This window comes from Chlorocebus sabaeus, chromosome 12, assembly GCF_047675955.1.
Source record: "Chlorocebus sabaeus isolate Y175 chromosome 12, mChlSab1.0.hap1, whole genome shotgun sequence".
Lineage (NCBI taxonomy): Eukaryota > Metazoa > Chordata > Mammalia > Primates > Cercopithecidae > Chlorocebus > Chlorocebus sabaeus.
In genome coordinates, this window is record NC_132915.1 from 46,491,260 (window position 1) to 46,513,936 (window position 22,677).

A 22,677-nucleotide genomic window follows, 5' to 3' on the forward strand; every position below is an offset into this window, starting at 1 on the left:
TTGTCCAACACTCTGAGTAGGGATCTTTGCCAGGCAAATGGTTGTTTTGAATGCAGATTTTGGCCATTTGATGTAGGCAAATGTTGCAGGTAACTGTTCTGAACATGGATGAGTGGGAGGCTCAGCTTTTTTTGGTAAATGGTTTCTTAATTAATTGTCTTGATTCCGGTAGGCTTCTGCTGTCTGTACTTACTAATTGGGTACTTAGAGCCTTTCTGGGGCCTCTTCTATGAAAAGCAGCATCCTCTTCTGTAGACTTCTATTTAGGTTTTGAATTATAATTTTTCTCTTTTGATTTATTTGTTTCTATGAGTCTATGCTTCTGTTTTTAAGATATTTGTCAAATTTATAGTTCATTTGTGGCTGCTTCTCTTGTTTCCCATGCTGATAAGGATGTATTTAACGTGGTGTGACTTCGGGTTGTCAGTGTCGTGTTGTTAGCTCATCACCTTAGAAAGAAGTATAATATCATTTTTAGGGTTATGGTATATTCTATTATTTAGATATAGCATATTTGTATTTAACCACTGTAATTTTGTTGTACATTAGGACTATTTTTAAAAATAGTGTAATAATGCTGTGATGAATGGCTTTTTGGATAGTTTGCCCTGTATTATTGGTTTCAACCGATTGTGCTACTGACCTAGTGAGTAGAGACTGAGATTGCTAAACATCTTGAAATGAAAAGAATAATCCTGCCCAATTAAAGAATTATACTATTCTACTCCATATGCCAGTAGTACCCATTTGGACTGTCTGTGTAGATGTGTTGTGTGTATATGCTTTACTTGTTATTTTGGAAAAATTCTAATTAGGTGCAAAGACAGAGAGAATACATTATTGAACTCTCATGTGTACTCATCACTCACCTTGAACAGTTATCAACACATGCACAATCATGTTTCATCTATAAACCTCTATTCTCTCTCTCCTTCTACCACTAATGGATGTGGAAGCAAATCCTACATATCATGCTGTTTTAGCTGCAATTACTTTAGTGTTTACAGACAATTCTAGTTATTAACAGTAATGTTCTGAAAAGTCACTACAAATACTTAATTAGCTAACGCTGAACTATTATCCTAGAGGAAGTTAAGGGGTTAGGTTCCTGTGAGCCTCTGGTCACAATTTTGTCAACTGATTAACATATAGCCTCGTTTTATGTGTGTTTCTGTTTAAAGATATTTCATCTATTGTTCCTTCATTGATGTTGAACTCATGACCAACAGCACTATAACTCATGCCTGAACAAAGCTTATCTAACACATTGTTTTCTCCTTATGGCATGTCACAACCTTCTTATACTTAGGAACACTAGCCAGCACTTCAGCACTGTGCTTGATGATCATTTGAAGGACTGAAGTCATCAAAAGCAAGCACCAAAATGTGACAAATGTGGTACTAAATAAACCATGAAAAGGCAACTTGTGTTTATAGTATAAGAGCTGAAGCAGAATGTCACCTTATTTGACATCAGTTGGAAACATGTGGGTTGTGTGACTCAAATTTTTTGCCACTTTGTGTGTACCTGCAAATGACTACAATAGTGCCACAATTTTTATTTATTTTTATTTGTATTACTATACTTTAAGTTCTTGGTTACATGGGCAGTACATGCAGTTTGTTACATAGGTATACATGTGCCCTGGTGGTTTGCTGCACCCATCAACCTGTCACCCACATTAGGTATTTCTCCTAATGTTATCCCTCTGCTAGCCCCCCAACCCTGACAGGACCCAGTGTGTGATTTTCCCCTCCCTGTGTCCATGTGTTCTCATTGTTCAACTCCCACTTATGAGTGAGAACATGCGGTGTTTGGTTTTCTGATCTTGTGATAGTTTGCTAAGAATGATGGTTTCCAGCTTAATCCATGTCCCACAAAGGACATAAACTCATCATTTTTTATGGCTGCATAGTATTCCATGGTGTATATGTGCCACATTTTCTTTATCCAGTCTATCATTGGTGGACATTTGGGTTGATTCCAAGTCTTTTCTATTGTGAATAGTGTTGCAGTGAACATATGTGTGCATGTGTCTTTATCACAGAGTGACCTATAATCCTTTGGGTATATGCCCAGAAATGGGATTGCTGGGCCAAATGGTATTTCTAGTTGTAGATCTTGAGAAATCACCACACTGCCTTCCACAATGGTTGAACTAATTTACACTCCCACTAACAGTGTAAAAGTGTTTCTATTTCTCCAGATCCTTTCCAGCATGTGTTGTTTCCTGACTTTTTTTTTATACTTTAAGTTCTAGGGTACATGTGCACAACGTGCAGGTTTGTTATGTATGTATACATGTGCCATGTTGGTGTGCTGTACCCATTAACTCGTCATTTACATTAGGTATATCTCCTAATGCTAACCCTCCCTCCACCCCCGTTCCCCATTCCCACAATAGGACCTGGTGTGTGATCATCCCCTTCCTGTGTCCAAGTGATCTCATTGTTCAGTTCCCACCTGTGAGTGAGAATATGTGGTATTTGGTTTTCTGTTCTTGCGATAGTTTGCTGAGAATCATGGTTTCCAGCTGCATCCATGTCCCTACAAAGGACATGAACTCATCCTTTTTTATGGCTGCATAGTATTCCATGGTGTATATGTGCCACATTTTCTTAATCCAGTCTGTCACTGATGGACATTTGGGTTGATTCCAAGTCTTTGCTATTGTGAATAGCGCCGAAATAAACGTACATGTGCATGTGTCTTTATAGCAGCATGACATATAATCCTTTGGGTATATCCCCAGTAATGGAATGGCTGGGTCGAATGGTATTTCTAGTTCTAGATCCTTGAGGAATCGCCACACTGTTTTCCACAGTGGTTGAACTAGTTTACAGTCCCACCAACAGTGTAAAAATGTTCCTATTTCTCCACATCTTCTCCAGCACCTGTTGTTTCCTGATTTTTTAATGATTGCCATTCTAACTGGTGTGAGATGGTATCTCATTGCGGTTTTGATTTGCATTTCTCTGATGGCAAGTGATGATGAGCTTTTTTTCATGTGTCTGTTGGCTGCATGAATGTCTTCTTTTGAGAAGTGTCTGTTCATATCCTTTGCCCACGTTTTGATGGGGTTGTTTGTTTTTTTCATGTAAATTTGATTGAGTTCTTTATAGGTTCTGTATATTAGCCCTTTATCAGATGAGTAGATTGCAAAAATGTTCTCCCCATTCTGTAGGTTGCCTGTTCACTCTGATGGTAGTTTCTTTTGCTGTGCAGAAGCTCTTTAGTTTAATTAGATCCCATTTGTCAATTTTGGCTTTTGTTGCTGTTGCTTTTGGGGTTTTAGACATGAAGTCCTTGCCCATGCCTGTGTCCTGAATGGTATTACCTAGGTTTTCTTCTAGGGTTTTTATGGTTTTAGGTGTAACATTTAAGTCTCTAATCCATCTTGAATTAATTTTCGTATAAGGAGTAAGGAAAGGATCCAGTTTCAGCTTTCTACTTATGGCTAGCCAATTTTTCCAGCACCATTTATTAAATAGAGAATACTTTCCATATTTCTTGTTTTTGTCAGGTTTGTCAAAGATCAGATGGCTGTGGATGTGTGGTGTTATTTCTGAGGGCTCTGTTCTGTTCCATTGGTCTATATGTCTGTTTTGGTACCAGTACCATGCTGTTTTGGTTACTGTAGCCTTGTAGTATAGTTTGAAGTCAGGTATCGTGATGCCTCCAGCTTTGTTCTTTTGGCTTAGGATTGTCTTGGCAATGCAGTTTCTTTTTTGGTTCCATATGAACTTTAAAGCAGTTTTTTTCCAATTCTGTGAAGAAAGTCATTGGTAGATTAATGGGGATGGCATTGAATCTGTAAATTACCTTGGGCAGTATGGCCATTTTCACAATATTTATTCTTCCTATCAATGAGCATGGTATGTTCTTCCATTTGTTTGTGTCCTCTTTTATTTCACTGAGCAGTGGTTTGTAGTTCTTCTTGAAGAGGTTCCTTACATACCTTGTAAGTTGGATTCCTAGGTATTTTATTCTCTTTGAAGCTATTGTGAATGGGAGTTCATTCATGATTTGGCTCTCTGTTTGTCTGTTACTGGTGTATAAGAATGCTTGTGATTTTTGCACATTGATTTTGTATCCTGAGACTTTGCTGAAGTTGCTTATTAGCTTATGGAGATTTTGGGCTGAGATGATGGGGTTTTCTAAATATACAATCTTGTCATCTGCAAACAGGGACAATTTGACTTCTTCTTTTCCTAACTGAATCCCCTTGATTTCTTTCTCTTGCCTGATTGCCCTAGCCAGAACTTCCAACACTATGTTGAATAGGAGTGGTGTGAGAGAGGGCATCCCTGTCTTGTGCCAGTTTTCAAAGGGAATGCTTCCAGTTTTTGCCCATTCAGTATGATACTGGCTGTGGATTTTTCATAAATAGCTCTTGTTATTTTGAGATATGTTCCATCAATACCGAATTTATTGAGAGTTTTTATGATGAAGGGCTGTTGAATTTTGTCAAAGGCCTTTTCTGCATGTATTGAGATACTCATGTGGTTTTTGTCTTCGGTTCTGTTTATATGCTGGATTACATTTATTGATTTGCGTATGCTGAACCAGCCTTGTATCCCAGGGATGAAGCCCACTTGATCATGGTGCATAAGCTTTTTGATGTGCTGCTAGATTCGGTTTGCCAGTATTTTATTGAGGATTTTTACATCGATGTTCATCAGGGATATTGGTCTAAAATTCTCTTTTTTTGTTGTATCTCTGCCAGACTTTGGTATCAGGATGATGTTGGCTTCATAAAATGAGTTAGGGAGGATTCTCTCTTTTTCTATTGATTGGAATAGTTTCAGAGGGAATGGTACTAACTCCTCCTTGTACCTCTGGTAGAATTCGACTGTGAATCCATCTGGTCCTGGACTTTTTTTGGTTGGTAGACTATTAATTATTGCCTCAATTTCAGAGCCTGCTATTGGTCTATTCAGGGATTCAACTTCTTCCTGGTTTAGTGTTGGGAGAGTATAAGTGTTCAGGAAATTATCCATTTCTTCTAGATTTTCTAGTTTATTTGCATACAGGTGTGTATAGTATTCTCTGATGGTAGTTTGTATTTCTGTGGGGTCGGTGGTGATATCCCCTTTATCATTTTTTATTGCATCTATTTGTTTCTTTTCTCTTTTCTTCTTTATTAGTCTTTCTAGCAGTCTATCAATTTTGTTGATCTTTTCAAAAAACCAGCTCCTGGATTCACTGATTTTTTTGGAGGGTTTTTTGTGTCTCTATCAGCTTCAGTTCTGCTCTGATCTTAGTTATTTCTTGCCTTCTGCTAGCTTTTGAATGTGTTTGCTCTTGCTTCTCTAGTTCTTTTAAATGTGATGTAGGGTGTCAGTTTTAGATCTTTCCTGCTTTCTCTTGTGGGCATTTAGTGCTATAAATTTCCCTCTACATACTGCTTTAAATGTGTCCCAGAGATTCTGGTATGTTGTGTCTTTGTTCTCATTGGTTTCAAAGAACATCTTTATTTCTGCCTTCATTTTGTTATGTACCCAGTAGTCATTCAGGAGCAGGTTTTTCAGTTTCCATGTAGTTGAGCGGTTTTGATTGAATTTGTTAGTCCTGCGTTCTAGTTTGATTGCACTGTGGTCTGAGAGACAGTTTGTTATAATTTCTGTTCTTTTAGATTTTCCAAGGAGTGCTTTACTTCCAACAATGTGATGAATTTTGGAATAAGTGCGATGTGGTGCTGAGAAGAATGTATATTCTGTTGATTTGGGGTGGAGAGTTCTGTAGATGTCTATTAGGTACACTTGGTGCAGAGTTGAGTTCAATTCCTGTATATCCTTGTTAACTTTCTGTCTCGTTGATCTGTCTAATGTTGACAGCGGAGTGTTAAAGTCTCCCATTATTATTGTATGGGAGTCTAAGTCTCTTTGTAAGTCTCTAAGGACTTGCTTTATGAATCTGGGTGCTCCTGTATTGGGTACATATATATTTAGGATGGTTAGCTCTTCCTCGTGAATTGATCCCTTTACCATTATGTAATGGCCTTCTTTGTCTCTTGATCTTTGATGGTTTAAAATCTGTTTTATCAGAGACTAGGATTGCACCCCCTGCTTTTTTTTGTTTTCCATTTGCTTGGTAGATCTTCCTCCATCCTTTTATTTTGAGCCTATGTGTGTCTCTGCATGTGAGATAGGTCTCCTGAATACAACAAACTGATGGGTCTTGACTCTATCCAATTTGCCAGCCTGTGTCTTTTAATTCGAGTACTTAGCCCATTTACATTTAAGGTTAATATTGTTATGTATGAACTTGATCCTGTCATTGTGATTATTAGCTGGTTATTTTTCTCGTTAGTTGATGCAGTTTCTTCCTAGCATTGATGCACTTTACATTTTGACATGTTTTTGTATTGGCTGGTACCTGTTGTTCCTTTCCATGTTTAGTGCTTCCTTCAGGATCTCTTGTAGGGCAGGCCTGGTGGTGACAAAATCTCTCAGTATTTGCTTGTCTGCAAAGGATTTTGTTTCTCCTTCACTTATGAAACTTAGTTTGACTGGATATGAAATTCTGGATTGAAAATTCTTTTCTTTAAGAATGTTGAACATTGGCCCCCACTCTTTTCTGGCTTGTAAAGTTTCTGCTGAGAGATCTGCTGTTAGTCTGTTGGAGTTCCCTTTTTGTGTAACCCAACCTTTCTCTCTGGCTGCCCTTAACATTTTTTCCTTCAACTTTGGTGAATCTGACAATTATGTGTCTTGGAGTTGCTCTTCTCCAGGAGTATCTTTGTGGCGTTCTCTGTATTTCCTGAATTTGGATGTTGGCCTGCATTACTAGGTTGGGGAAATTTTCCTGGATGATATCTTGCGAGTGTTTTACAACTTGGTTCCATTTTCCCCGATACTTTCAGGCACACCAATCAGACGTAGATTTGGTCTTTTCACATAATCCCATATTTCTTGGAGGCTTTGTTCATTTCTTTTCACACTTTTTTCTCTACACTTCTCTTCTTGTTTCATTTCATTCATTTGATCTTCAATCGCTGATACTCTTTCTTCCAGTTGATCGAGTTGGTTACTGAAGCTTGTGCATTTGTCACGTAGTTCTTGTGTTACGGTTTTCATCTCTATCAGTTCTTTTAAGGTCTTCTCTGCATTGATTATTCTAGTTATCCATTCATCCATTCTTTTTTGAAAGTTTTTAGTTTCTTTGCGCTGGTTATGTAGTTCCTCCTTTAGCTCTGAGAAGTTTGATTGACTGAAGCCTTCTTCTTCGCAACTCGTCAAAGTCATTCTCCGTGCAGCTTTGTTCCGTTACTGGTGATGAGCTGTGTTCCTTTGGAGAGGGAGATGCGCTCTTATTTTTTGAATTTCCAGCTTTTCTGCCCTGCTTTTCCCCGATCTTTGTGGTTTTATCTGCGTTTGGTGTTTGATGATGGTGACGTACTGATGGGGTTTTGGTGTGGGTGTCCTTTCTGTTTGTTAGTTTTCCTTCTAACAGTCAGCACCCTCAGCTGTAGGTCTGTTGGAGTTTGCTTGAGGTCCACTCCAGACCCTGTTTGCCTGGGTATCAGCAATGGAGGCTGCAGAAGAGAGAATATTGCTGAACAGCGAATGTTGCTGTCTGATTCTTGCTCTGGAAGCTTTGTCTCAGAGGTGTACCCCGCTGTATGAGGTGTGAGGTGTCAGTCTGCACCTAGTGGGGGATGTCTTCCAGTTAGGCTACTGAGGGGTCAGGGACCCACTTGAGCAGGCAGTCTGTCCGTTCTCAGATCTCAACCTCCGTGTTGGGAGATCCACTGCTGTCTTCAAAGCTGTCAGATAGGGGCATTTACCTTTGCGGAGGTTTCTGCTGCTCTTTGTTTAGCTATGCCCTGTCCCCACAGAAGCAGGCCAGCCTCCTTGACCTGTGGTGGGCTCCACCCAATTCGAGCATCCCTGGGGGCTTTGTTTACCTACTTAAGCATCAGCAGTGGCAGGCGCCCCTCGCCCAGCCTTGCTGCTGCCTTGCAGTTAGATCTCAGACTGCTGTGCTAGCAGTGAGGGAAGGCTCCGTGGGTATGGAACCCTCTGGGCCAGGTGTGGGATATAATGTCCTGGTGTGCCGTTTGCTAAGACCCTTGGTAAAGCGCAGTATTAGGGTGGGAGTTACCCGATTTTCCAGGTGTTGTGTGTCTCAATTTCCTTTGGCTAGGAAAAGGAATTCCCTTCCCCCTTGTGCTTCCTAGGTGAGGCGATGCCTCACCCTGCTTCAGCTCTGGCTGGTTGGGCTGCATCCGCAGACCAGCGCCAACTGTCCGACCTGCCCCAGTGAGATGAACCCAGTACCTCAGTTGAAAACGCAGAAATCACCTGTCTTCTGTGTTGCTCATGCTGGGAGCTGGAGACTAGAGCTGTTCCTATTTGGCCATCTTCTGTTTCCTGACTTTTTAATGATCGCCATTCTAACTGGCAAGAGATGGTATCTCATTGTGGTTTTGATTCGCATTTCTCTGATGACCAGTGATGATGAGCATTTTTCCACATGTCTGTTGGCTGCATAAATGTCTTCTTGTGAGAAGTGTCTGTTCATATCTTTGGCCCAATTTTTGATGGATTTTTTTTTCTTGTAAATTTGTTCAAGTTCTTTGTGGATTCTGGATATTAGCCCTTTGTCAGATGGATAGATTGCAAAAATTTTCTCCCATTCTGTAGGTTGCCTGTTTACTCTGATGATAGTTTCTTTTGCTGTGCAGGAGCTCTTTAGTTTAATTAGATCCCATTTGTCAATTTTGGCTTTTTTTGCCATTGCTTTTGGTGTTTTGGATATGAAGTCTTTGCCCATGTCTATGTCCTGAATGGTATTGCCCAGGTTTTCTTCTAGGATTTTTATGATCCTAGGTCTTACGTTTAAGTCTCTGATCCGTCTTGAGTTTATTTTTGTAAAAGATATAAGGAAGGGGTCCAGCTTCAGTTGTCTGCATATGGCTAGCCAGTTTTCCCAACACTATTTATTAAATAGGGAATGTTTTCCCCATTGCCTATGTGTGTCAGGTTTATCAAAGATCAGATTGTTGTAGCTGTGTGGTGTTATTTCTGAGGCCTCCGTTGTGTTCCATTGGTCTATGTATCTGTTTTGGTACTGGTACCATGCTGTTTTGGTTACTGTAGCCTTGAAGTACAGTTTGAAGTCAGGTAGTGTGATGCCTGTAGCTTTGTTCTTCTTGCTCAGGGTTGTCTTGGCTATGTGGGCTCTTTTTTGGTTCCATATGAAGTTTAAAGTAGTTTTTTCCAATTCTGTGAGAAACGTCAGTGGTAGCTTGATGGGGACAGCATTGAATCTATGAATTACTTTGGACAGTATTGCCATTTTCATGATATTGATTCTTTATATCCAGGAGCATGGAATGTTTTTCCATTTTTTTGTGTCCTCTCATTTCCTTGAGCAGTTGTTTGTAGTTGTCCTTGAAGAGATCCTTCACATCCTTTGTAAGTTTATTCTCTTAGTAGCAGTTGTGAATGGGAGTTCACTCATGGTTTGGCTGTTTGTCTGTTATTGGCATGTAGGAATGCTTGTGATTTTTGCACATTGATTTTGTATCATGAGATTTTATTGAAGTTGATTATCAGCTTAAGGAGGTTTTGGGCTGGGACAATGGGGTTTTCTAAATGTACAGTCATGTCATCTGTAAAGAGAGACAAATTGACTTCCTTTCTTCCTATTTGAATACTCTTTATTTCTTTTTCTTGCCTGATTGCCCTGGCCAGAACTTCCAATATTATGTTGAATAGGAGTGGTGAGAGAGGGCATCCTTGTCTTGTGCTGGTTTTCAGAGGGAATGCTTCCAGTTTTTGCCCTTTCAGTATGATATTGGCTATAGATTTGTCATAAATAGCTCTTATTATTTTGAAATATGTTCCATCAATACCTAGTTTATTGAGACTTTTGAGCATAAATGGGTGTTGATTTTTATTGAAGGCTTTAGGTGGTTGTTGTTAATAATTTTCACCAGTTTCACTGGGGAGTGCATCAGGAGAGCTCTTCAGTCATCATCTCTCAATGTTTCTTGTTTTAAACTGCTAAATTTTGGGGTAATTTGTTATACTTCAATAGATAAATACTGGATCAAAAATACAGTGGCAATTGTGATAGAGATTGTGAAATCACTGACTTTAGAAGTTGTACCAACTTATACTTCCACCAGAAAAGATAGGAAGGTACTTATTTTCTCTACATTCCTGGCCATAATATTGTTTTTAAACTTTTGTATTTTCTTATCTGAAATGTAAAAAATGATATCCTGAAGTAGTTTTCACTTGCATTTCTCTTATTATTTGTAAGGTAATGCTAAGGGCCATTTTATATCTTTTTTCTGTGGGGTTTTTCTTTTATATATCTTTTTCTATCCATTCTCGTGGCATGTCTAATTCATGTCCTATGGTGCCCTTCAAACTCACTATATTATGTAAAGAACTTATTGGCTTCTTTTAGTTATTTTACTACCTAACTTTCTCACTATCACAGGCATGCCATTTTCTTCCTTTTCTTTAAATTTCACATCTTGAGGGTAATCTTTGATACCTTTTGGACTCTTTTAACAGAAAATCAATGCCTGAGTTCAGCCACTTCCTCTTTTGCAGTGTCACTCAAATTTAGTAATTCCTCTGCGTCCTTAACTTCCAAATCCTCTATCTTGGTTCTCAGTAGCTCAGCTCTGCACATCTTATTGATTTCTTTTCCAAACATCAGTTCTGTTTTACATCTGTACTTTGAGACAAAGGAAGATATTAGCCACCAAAGAAAATAATTTGTAAAATTCAAGTTAAAGGTAGCCAATGAAAATTCTAGGACTTTCTTAATGGATATTTGGAGGAAAGTTGTAACCTTTAAGCTTGGATGCCTAGAGGATACCTCATGTTGCAAAGAAACCTGACTGTGAGATTTAGACATGCATGGCCATCATTAAAACAGATATTTCCACCACATTTACCCATTTATCAGGTATCAGTTGAATGTCATTTGATTGTCAGACACTCTGGAAAAGTTAGAGAAAGAGATAGCTCTGCATTTAGCTATTGAAGAATACTCTCTAATAGGAAAGACATTTGTAGAAAGAGACAATTTATAATAAGAATTTGATAAATACTATAATGATATTCATATTAATGTAATTATTTCTTTGATCTCTGGAAAAAGTTAAAAAAGTTCTCACTCTCATTAATTCTATTTTAGGTAATCAGAAGTTTATGTTGTTGAAAATGAAATTTTGATTTCCTTAGTAGAATAATATCATGCTAGAAAATGTTTTTATAGTGTGATTTTATTCTTATAAATTTGTAGAAAATGTTATTTCCTATGATATATAGACATTTAAGTTTACCTTTATGTCACTTTATGAGTTTATTATAAATTACTACTGGAAAAAGGACATTTTGAATATATCATTTGTTCATTAGCTCTACAAATCTAATTTCCTTGCTATTGTATATACACTCTCACTTTAGATTATTGGTATCATAAGAGTATAACCACTGTATTTTATCTTTAAATGCATAAGGAAACAACCTCAGGAGGCAGGAGTAATAAACATTGAAGAAACAGTAACTTGGAGTTTCTATATTAGATTTACATTAATATATTCATAGAAATATTAATACATTAGTAGCCATAAGAGCTAGAATTGTTAAACTTTTCTTTGAATAACTACAAATGTGTGCCAAACTCCAGTATCTTTGCCTTAGACACAAATTTCATCTAGGCTTTAAAAATTAATAATACATTATTTTTTCCATAGAGAACTTTGAGTTTGGAGTAAAGCAACAGCAACTATTATTTGCCTGCTAAAATGATATTGTGAATAATTTTGTAGACTTATCCAACAATGTGCTGTCCTGCATTTTGTGTAACTCTAGGTACTGCAGCTTGTAATCCACTTACTGTTACAAAGAATCTCAGGAAGTGAATTATTGTGTTTCTTTCCTGCTGTAAATCCATCCAGAGTTGGGATATTAATTAATTTCCTCCAGTCTTTTTTTTTTCTTTACATTTACTTCTATGGTTAATCTTTTTTGTTTTACTTTCTGCTTTTTCTTTTCTATCAATAGTTATTTGACATGTATTTGTCTTAGGGCAGTGATCTCAGTATGGGCTGTCTGAAGACCTGTACTGGTAAGGAGAATGTGCCAGAATGTATATCAACCTTGTGCCCTCTTCACTGAGAAAGTTTTGATACTTGTCTTTTTTTCTTTCTTTCTTTTTTTTGTTTTTTGAGATGGTGTGTCGCTGTGTCACCGAGGCTGTAGTGCAGTGGCGCGATCTCGGCTCATTGCAAGCTCCGCCTCCCGGGTTCACGCCATTCCCCCGCCTCAGCCACCAGAGTAAGTGGGACTACAGGCGCCCGCCACCATGCCCGGCTAATTTTTTGTATTTTTAGTAGAGACAGAGTTTCACCGTGTTAACCAGGATGGTCTCGATCTCCTGACCTCATGATCTGCCCTTCTTGGCCTCCCAAAGTGCTGGGATTACAGGCGTGAGCCACTGTGCCCAGTCTTGTCTTGCTTTCTTTTATGGCCAACTAGTAAATACCAAATCACAGTCCTGCATTTTGAAAAGCACTGTCTTAAGTTTCTATACTTTGTTACACGCTACCTTCACTGGAGATACACTAAGCTTTGTTGGTAGAAGAGAATACAATATGAAGAGAACTGGAATAGTGGTCTTCAGGGAATCACCAAATGCTCTTGAGACCCTCATTAAACACATAGGTGGTATAATTAATTATCTTTCCATCTGGATGTTTCCCTGAGTTGTTGCATTTGCTTTACTTTTATTGCACCTGAGGATGGAGGGAAGGAGGTGGTTTGGTGGGCAGGAGGGTGCACAGACTATGGGGCATAGAACATTTAGCATAAAGTCAGTCAATGGAAACATTTCTAACTGGACAGGGTAAAGTTAAAAAAAAAAAGTGCTTTTTGTTTTGGTTTCAATGGATGGAGTGACTTCTCACACTAATTACTGCTTTGGAATTAGATTGGAGGATGTTTACTATGTTTTTAGGTAGACTTCTGGTTTTAATGATGTATTAGTCTGTTCTCACACTGCTAATAAAGATATACCTGAGACTGGGTAATTTATAAAGGAAAAGAGGTGGAATTCACTCACAATTCCAGATGGCTAGGGAGACCTCACAATCATGGCAGAAGGCGAACAAGGAGCAAAGTCAATGTCTTACATAGTGGCAGACAAGACAGCATGTGCAGTGGAACTCGCTTTTATGAAACCATCAGATATTGTGAGACTTGTTCACTATCATAAGAATGGGGTTGGGGGTGGGGGTAAGATTCGTGCCTGTGATTGAGTTACCTCCCACTGGGTCCCTCCCACCACATGTGGAGATTATGCGAGCCACATTTCAAGATGAGATTTGGGTGGCAATACAGCCAAACCATATCAGATAATACATGGATGTACTAATGCATTGTTTCATTGTCATGATAATTATGCTCTCTTTGCCCTCATTTTTAGAAATTATTCCAGAAATAAGAGTATAATAAAGTACAAGTTGAAACTGTGTTTTTGTGATTCATTAGATATCATGAGCAAATCAGTATAGATAGATTCTGCTTATTCAATAGTCTCTTGAATATTGCTTTCAAAGCATTTATATTTCATTGTAAGTATTTATGTGTGTCAGTTTGTTGCCTTTTCCATTGAATAGTCTGAGGACCATGTTGTGCATATTTTCCACAGTGCTTATTACAGCCCCTGGCACAAAGGCAGTGAATAAATGAATGAATAACTGAACAAGCAAATGCATGATATTATAATATACGGTAGTGGAAACTAGTATCTTGAAGATAAGAATAAATAAGTGTATCTGCATATTAAAAAATGTTGATCTGGCTGGGCACAGTGACTCATGCCTGTAATCCCAGCACTTTGGGAGGCTGAGGCATGTGGATTGCTTGAGCTCAGGAGTTCAAGACCAGCCTGGCCAACACAGCGAAAACCTGTCTCTACAAAAAATACAAAAATTAGTTGGGTGTGGTGGTGCACATCTGTAGTTCCAGCTACTTGGGAGGCTGAGGTGGGAGGATAGCTTGAGCCCAGGAGGTGTAGGTTGCAGTGAGCCAAATTCATGCCACTGCACTCCATCCTGGGCAGCAGAGCAAGGCACATTGTGCAATTTTAGAATGTTGGAGATAGTGAGAAGATCATAAAACCTGTTAGAGGGGGAAAAATGCAGTCATATACATGGAGTTAGTAATTAGAATAACAGTGATTGTCTCAATTACTAGAAGCTGGAAGATATGGAGCAATGCTTTCATAATTCTGGGAGATAAATTATTTTCAACCTAAAATTCCATAACCAGCCAGATGTTAATCAAGTTTAAAATAATAATAAAAAATACATTTTCTGTAATATATGGTCTCAAATCTCCCATGTACATATTCTTAGGAAGCCACTGGAAGATGTGTACCACCAAAACGAAGAATATACCAAAAAAGATAAAAAGTTGGGATTGAGGAAATGTGAGATCCAACATATGAATAATATAAAGATATTCCAAGGTGAAGATAAAAGAAGATAGAGAAGACTTGGTAGCAGGACTACAACAGTTCTTTAAGAAGGATAACTCTGAAAAAATTAGCACTGATAGATTGTAATGTTTTTGAGAAAGATATTTCATACTTTGAGAATTCTAGAAAGGATTAGTGATAAGTAAACAGAAAACCGCACAAATAGAGGCGACATAATGTTTTTTAAAAAAGGAAAAAGAGCTTTATTAACATTTCTCTCCATTACATTAAGTAACACAACTACTAAATCATCACTTCCTTGTAGGATTCCAAATGTGATGCTACATTGATTGTAAGGGGTATGTGTAAGTCTCTTGAGAGTTCCTACTCTAGATGAGTTCACTTAAAAAAAATTCTTTTCAGTATCCTGTTCTTTCTCATCTCTCAGTTTTACCTCTTATCTTTCACATGAAGAATTAGAAAAGCGTCTATACTGATTTTCTTTTGAGATCCACACACAATTCAAGGACCAAAAGGTCAGCATAAATTTATGTTTCTCTTAGCAAGCATGTGTTTAATGTCAGAAGGAAGGGAAGGTGCATAGGCTGTTAAGACTTGATAGAACCTAAAAGGAAGAATATACCAAAGGTATTTGTAGGGCACTAGAAAGCAAGCAAGACATTTTCTGCTCTGATGTTAACAGTTATCAGTCAGTGAAAAGTTCTACAATGAGGTATAGCATATGTATCTTCATAGTGACATTAATTCAGTCAGCTAAAGAGTGAGGTTGTTAATAACAGAGTGATGCAATTTTTAACTGTTCAGAGAAACAAAAAGTTATATATGAAAGGAAATGTCATCATAGTATACCATGTCGCTCAGCTGTGAACCATACATAATAAGTACTACATTAAAAAACTACAGTAAAAATCAGGATTTACACCTGCCATGTAAACACTGGTCAGACGGCACAGCCCCCAGAAGTGCTGGGGTAGTGTACCCTGAGGAAAACTTACAGAGAGGGGATCCCTGGCAAGTGTGTAGGTACTCCATTGTCCTCTTCCCTCTGGGGCAGTATAAAGCAGTCTGACAAGATTATACATGTCAGACTCTGGGAAAATTACCCTGTCACTTCTGGTATGATGAAAGACTGGGAGACACATTATAAAATGTATATAATAGTTTTGCTATTCAAATACGTTTATTTCCTGAGTGTGATTAGTAAAAAGTTAGACAATAAGGCATGTTGAGTTATTGGAATTCTGTTTTGATTCTATGTGTTGGTTAGCAGATAGCAAATATTGTAATAGCAAGGGATACTAGCCCTCTCAAACACACAAAAGAAAATCTATCCAAATGTGTTCCTGTGGTATTTAGATCCAAGGGCTATCAATGTTGGGAGGAAATGGGTAAGAAGGAAAAAGATTATGTTCCTGCCTTTCTTGATGTGAGTTAGCAAAGAACGTAAAAAAAAAAATTATATCCCCAAATTTAAGAAATAAGTAACATATAACCTAATGAATACATTTATGGATAGTACTTGGGATTGCTTTTTTGGTGGTGGTGGTTGTTTTTGGTTATGTCTTAATAATTATGTTTAAGTTTAAAAAATAACATGTAATTTGGATGAAACTAAGAATTAAATAAATATATGTGACTACTCGTGCTGATTCTGTATGTGATCTTCGATTAATTTGAAAGTTGCATATACGTTAGCATAGCAGATTTTTAGGCCATTTATTATTTTGAAACTCTTAAGTTTACTTGTTGAATAAATGTCCTGTATAGCAGCATTTATTAACCACAGGTATCTATTTATTTTGTTATACTTTATATACCATTTATAGTAAAGACTTTTTTTCAGTTTTGGTTTATTTGAAACCATAGATGGCTCTACTGAATAAGGATTTTGAATAAGAGTGGGGTATGGTAGACTAGGGTGATGAATTGTGAAGTTTTGTGTTGGTTCTAGTGAAGGTGATAGTTTTACCAAAAGACCGGGTCAGCAACAAATTACAGGGGCAGGAGTTGTGGAAAGTTTGTTCACTACCATAGTCTGGCATCCACTTTTTACCTTTTCTTTGAGTAGATTTAGAGTCTTTTTATTATTTAAGCGACTGCATCTTGCTTTGTTACCCAGGATGGAGTACAGTGGTGTGATCATAGCTCACTGCAGCCTCGAATCTCTGGGCTCAACTGATTCTCCTGCCTCAGCCTCCTAAGTAGCTAGGACTACAGGTGTGCATCCACCATGTTTGTCTAATTTTTTAAAAATTTGTACACGTGGGGTTCTGCTGTTTCGCCAGGCTGATCTCGAACTCCTGGGTTCAAGCGTCCTCTTGCCTCAGCCTTAGAAAGTGCTGGGGTTACAGGTCTGAGCCACCACACTCGGCCTTAGAATCTTGAGTAATCCTAAACCTGATAGAACATAATGACAGCCTTGTGAATATTTGCAGTCTCTTTTGACTGCTCCAGATATCCTTGGTACATTCTTTTGAATTGTTGAATATGGTTCTCACTCTGGTTCTATGAATTGAAATCAAATATTAAACTGGAGATTGTAAAATCATTGACAAGACCGATTGTTAAGGAGCTTTTCCCTGTGTTTTTTTTTTTTTCTTCTAGTTTTGTGATTTCAAGTCTTATGATTAAGCCTTTAATCCATTTTGAGTTGATTTTTGTGTATGGCATAAGATAAGGGTCCAACTTTATTCTTCCACATGCAGTTATCTGGTTTTCTGGGTACCATTTATTGAAGAGACTTTCCTTTGCATATTGCGTATTCTTGGCACCTTTGTTGAAAGCTAGTTGACCATTTGTGTATGGATTTATTTCAGGTTCTCTATTCTGTTATATTGGTTTGTTTATCTGTGTTTATGCCAGTACCATGCTGTTTTGATTACTATAGCTTTGTAATCTGATTTGAAATCAGGAAGTGTGATGCTTCAACTTTGTTCTTATTGCTGAAGATTGCTTTAGCTAGTCATGATCTTTTGTGGTTCCATATGAATTTTATGACTTTTTTTTCACTTGTATGAAAAATGTCATTGGAATTTTGATAGGGATTGCATTGAATCTGTAGATTGCTTTGGGTAATATGTATATTTTAGCAAAAACCATCCTTCGAATCCACGAGCTATTTTTCCAGTTATTTGTGTCTTTAATTTCTTTCATCAATGTTTTATAGTTTTCAGTTATAGGTCTTTCATGTATTTGGTTAGATTTATTTCTAAGTATTTATTTTTGATTCTGTTGTTAATGGAACTGTTTTATTAATTTCTTTTTCAGAGAGTATGTTTTAGTGTTATAGAAACACAACTGATTTTTGTATGCTGATTTCGTATTCTGAAACTTTACTAAATTTGTTTACTAGTTACTAGTTTTTTGTTTTGGAAGGAGTCTTTAATTTTCTTTATATAAGAATGTGTTATCTTATATAAAGACAGTGGCAGTTTTACTTCTTCCTTCCTAATTTGGATGGCCTTTCTTTCTTTTTCTTGCTTAATTGCTTTGAGTAGGTCTTCCAGTACTATATTGAATAAAAGTGGCAAGAGTGGATTCTCTTGATGGTGTTCCATAAGTACTGTAGACTTTACTTTTACATTCCTTTTTACATTCTTTCTGTTTGTCTAACTGGGTAATTTCAAATTATCTGTTTTTGAGTTCACAGATTCTTCTGCTTGATTAAATCTGATGTTGACACTATTTCATTTTGCATTTCATTGTTATATTCCTCAGCTTTGGAATTTCTGTTTCTTTTTAATGATTTTTATCTCTGTTTTCACATGTATTGTTTTCTTTAATATCATTGTGTCATCCATCTGTGTTCTCTTGTAGCTCGGTGGGCTTCCTTGAAACAGTTGACTCATTCTCCTCATTACAATGTTTTGGTCAATGATGGACTATATATCTGATGGTAGTCCCGTAAGATTATAATACCATATTTTTACTGTACTTTTTCTATGTTTAGATATGTTTTCATGCACAGATACTTACCATTGTGTTACAGTTGCCTATAGTATTCAGTACAGTAACATGCTGTATAGGTTTGTAGCTTAAGAGTTATAGACTGTACCATATAGCCTAGGTTGTGTAGTAGTCTACATCATTTAGGTCTATGTGAGTGCACCCTATCATATGTGCACAAGGACAGAATCACCTAATGATGCATTTCTCAGAATGAATGCTTGTTAAGTTACACATGACTGTATTTTGAATTCTTTGACAATTCAAAGATCTCCATTTCATTGGGATTGGTTACTGGAAAATTGTCATTTTGTTTTTTGGTGGCATCTTGTTTTTGATTTTTTTGTGTTTGTTGCCTTGCATTGATATCTGTGCATTTCATGGAGCAGTCACTTCTAGACTTTACACACTGGTTTCAGTGGCTAAAGACTTTCACCTACAGATGGGTACAAGAGTGCCGGCTTGGTGAGGTGCCATGGTTCCAGCTTTGGTGAGGATATAGCAGTATAGTCTCCATGCAGTTTTGTCAGCTGAAATCAGTATCTGCTAAGATTGTAGGAGTCCTCAGCAGCCAAGGCTGTGTGTGTTACAAGGTGTCTGCAGGGGGAGCAAGGGCTTTTGGGTTCTTTGATGGCCAAGGCTGCTGAGGTCTCCCTGATCTCTTTTTCTCTTGTGCAGGAAGTTGTGGTTGAGGGTATCCCTAATGGTGCTGGGTGTAGCTTAGCACAGTGCCTATGGAGTGGCCATGGAGCTGATGTTTGGAGCTCAGGCATGTGTGGAGGGAGGATGGTGACTCCAGGGTGTGGGGTAGCAGTGGTTCTAGTATCCAGGGCACAGGCACCCCCACCAGTTTGGTAATGGTGTATGCAGTATGGGTGCTCACGGAATAGCCAGGGAACCAGGGTGCAAAGTGTGGATATGTGCAAAGTTATAGGTGGCTCCAGGGTCCAGGACATTGTTACTCTCCCTGTGGTGGTGGCTACAGTGTCCTAGGTGCATGCACATGTAGAGTAGCCATGCAGCCAGGATCCATAGTGCAGTTGTGTGTAGAGTGAACAGTGGCTTCAAGATCTGGGCACAGGCTAGCCTGCTGTGTTGGTGGCTCCAATGTTTGAGGCATGGATACTCATGGATTGGCCATTGAGCTGGGGTTTGGAGTCCAGGTGAGTAGTGCAGCTGTAGTTCTGGGATCTGTTGCATATGTGGGGTTGTGGGGGTGGCAGCTTCTTCTGGGAGGTGGTTATAGCTATTGTTATCTCAGTAGTGAAAGCTGCTGGTGTCCTCTGAGGAGTAGGTTGCTGGAGTTCGTACCTATGAACACCAAGGAGACAAAATGCAGGGAGTCCGCGACTGCTTTTGGGACTGTTAAGCTCCTTAGCAGTAATGGCTACAAGAGTAATCTGCAGAGTAGGTTGTTGGGGTCCATGGTAGCACCTGCTGTGTGGCTGATACTGATTTCCCTACACTACTTCTTTGTTCCTAGTTGTCCCCAGACATTTTAGGTATTATGAAATACCTCATCCATCCATTCTGTGCAGTTATTCACCAATTTTTCCTCCATTTTTGTTGTGTAGATTCTTAGTTAGACTCTTGAGACCTCTTTGGGCTGTTTTCCTTATGGATAGCTTTCTAGTTATTTTTGTGGGAGGAAGAATGAAGGCTGGTATTTCTTACTCTGTCATCTTGCTGTATACTGCCTTTAAATAATATGTTTTTCATAATTGTAAAATGTTTTAATGCCTAACATTTTTCTGTTATCATTTTTATTTCCTGGATATTATTCTAAAATTGCCTAATTTTTAAAAAGGGAAATTTTACTTAGAAAAGGCTGAACGTAGTAAAATGCATAGTAGGTCAAACATAAACTTCTAGGTTTCAGTGCACTTTATTGCTAAGTCTACTTATAAGTGTATACACATTCCTCCATAAACTTTGATCTGACAAGCCTTTACATCAAGGCCTCCAACATGATTAATATCATATTTATTTATGCTGATGTTTCATCTTTGATATCATATACATATAGGGGAGTCACACTGCAAAACCTGAGGGAAAAGCTTTTTGAATTTTGGAAAAAATAATGGTTATATCCTGTTGGAAAATTTCTACAAATTTTTGTGGAGAAAAGAAAGTTAATGGCTTCAGCATCAGTGAAGACCAGCTGTATTAATTTCGAAGAAGTCACTGTCAAAAAGAACAAATAGTACATCTTTTATCATTTAGTGGAAAGCCAGAAATGTTGAGTACTACCTAAACATTATTAGTATGAAGTTATAGCTATAGTGATGAATAATAATATCTAACATTTCTATATTACTTTAATTTTAATGTAAAACATCTCATTGGAAATTTCATGTCTTCTAACCTGATAGAGGAATAGTAAACAAATTAGGGTATAAATTTTCTTAATCACCAGTGTTATTAAGACAAATTTGTTCCTTTAAAATAATAACTTTATGAAATACATATATGTATGCATATTTAATTTTAAAAATAGTTTCTACCATTTGATACCCTGATGCCTCTTATTTTAGGGAAACAATGTATATAAAACTTGTTTTCTTGTTTCTGCCATAGTCTTAAAGTAGGGGTATTGTAGAAGTGTGGACAGATGCTTATCACTCTTGAGCTGTTAAGGGTTAATCTGTGGCTGAAATTATGGTATTAAAAGATTCAACATTCTTATTCCTGTTTTTTTTTATTAAATTGGAATTGTAACAGTGATTCACAGTAATTAAGTCAGAAGTTTGCTTTCTTCTCATCAAAACAAAGAAACATTGTTGGAGAAGATTAGTGGAAGACTTAAAGGGTGTTTTTGATTGATTTTAGAGTCAGCGATTTTTTTAGGAAGTAGTAGATAGCCAGTTTTAAAAAATTGAACTTTTCATTTTGAGATAATTGTAGATTCACATGCAGTTATAGGAAATAATACAGAGATTTGGCATACCCTTGAACCATTTCTTTCCAATGATAACATCTTGCAAAACTATAGTGCAGTATGAAGCCAGGATATTGACATTTATACAGTCAGTGTGGAACAATTCTGTCACCATAAGGACCCCTTTTATAACCCCACTCACTTCTCTCTTTACATCTCACACCCAACTCTGTTTGTAACTCCTGGCAACTGCCAATTTGTTCTCCATTTTTGTAATTTTATCATTTCTAAAATGTTGTATTAATGGAATCAGACAGCACATAACTTTTTAGTATAGGCTTTTCATTCAGCATAATTCTCTGGTGATTCTTTCAAATTTTTGTGTGTATCAATAGTTGATTTATTTTTATTTCTGAAGAGTGTCCCATAGTATGGATGTACCATAGTTTAACCATTCACTTATTGAAGGACATCTGGGTTGTTTCCAGTTTTTGACTATTACGAATTAGTTGCTATGAACATTTGTGTACATACTTTTTTGTTGTAAACCTAAGTTTTTATCTGGGATAAATGGCCAGTAGTGTAATTACTGGGCCATATGATTGTTATAGCCTTAGTTTGTTAAGAAATTGCCAGCCGGGTGCGGTGGCTTATGCCTGTAACCTCAGCACTTTGGGAGGCCAAGGTGGGTGGATCACCCGAGGTCAGGAGTTTGAAACCAGCCTGACCAATATGGTGAAACCCCGTCTCTGCTAAAAATGCAAAAATTAGCCGGGCGTGGTGGTGGGTACCTGTAGTCCCAGCTAGTCGGGAGGCTAAGACAGGAGAATTGCTTAAACCTAGGAGGCAGAGGTTGCAGTGAGCAGAGATCGTGCCACTGCACTCCAGCCTGGGCAACAGTATGAGACTCTGTCTCAGGAAAACAAAACAAACAAACAAACAAAACAAGCAAACAAACAAAAAAACCAAAAAGAAAGAAAGAAAAGAAAAGAAAAGAAATTGCCAAACTGTTTGTCAGATTGTCTATACCATTTTACATTTTCTCCAGCAATGTGTGAGTGATTCGGTTTATCTGCTTCTTCACTAGTATTTGGTGTTGTCACTATGTTTTTTTTAGCCATTCTGCTGATGTGTAGTTATACCTTATTGCAGCTTTAATATGCATTTCTCATGGTTAATGATGTTCAACATAATTTTTTGTTTGTTTGTTTGTTTTTGTTTTTGAGACGGAGTCTTGCTCTGTAGTCCATGCTGGAGTGCAGTGGCCCGATCTGGGTTCACTGCAAGCTCCGCCTCCCGGGTTCTCGCTATTCTCCTGCCTCAGCCTCCCGAGTAGCTGGGACTACAGGCGCCCGCCACCACGCCTGGCTGATTTTGT

The 22,677-nt window shown here is 37.8% G+C and overlaps 1 protein-coding gene across 8 annotated transcripts in view; it reads left to right on the forward strand.

The window, feature by feature from the left end:
* CNTLN (centlein) overlaps positions 1-22,677 on the forward strand; it is a 366,668-nt gene that overhangs the window by 18,558 nt on the left and 325,433 nt on the right. For 2 of the 8 annotated variants that reach the window (XM_073021632.1, XM_073021631.1), the window contains exon 3: positions 14,394-14,526. The exons of the other annotated variants lie outside the window; for them this stretch is intronic. In XM_073021632.1, the coding sequence (XP_072877733.1) occupies positions 14,394-14,526 (133 nt within the window). Of the gene's footprint in view, positions 1-14,393; positions 14,527-22,677 lie in introns of those variants that run through there. 8 annotated transcript variants of the gene reach the window in all.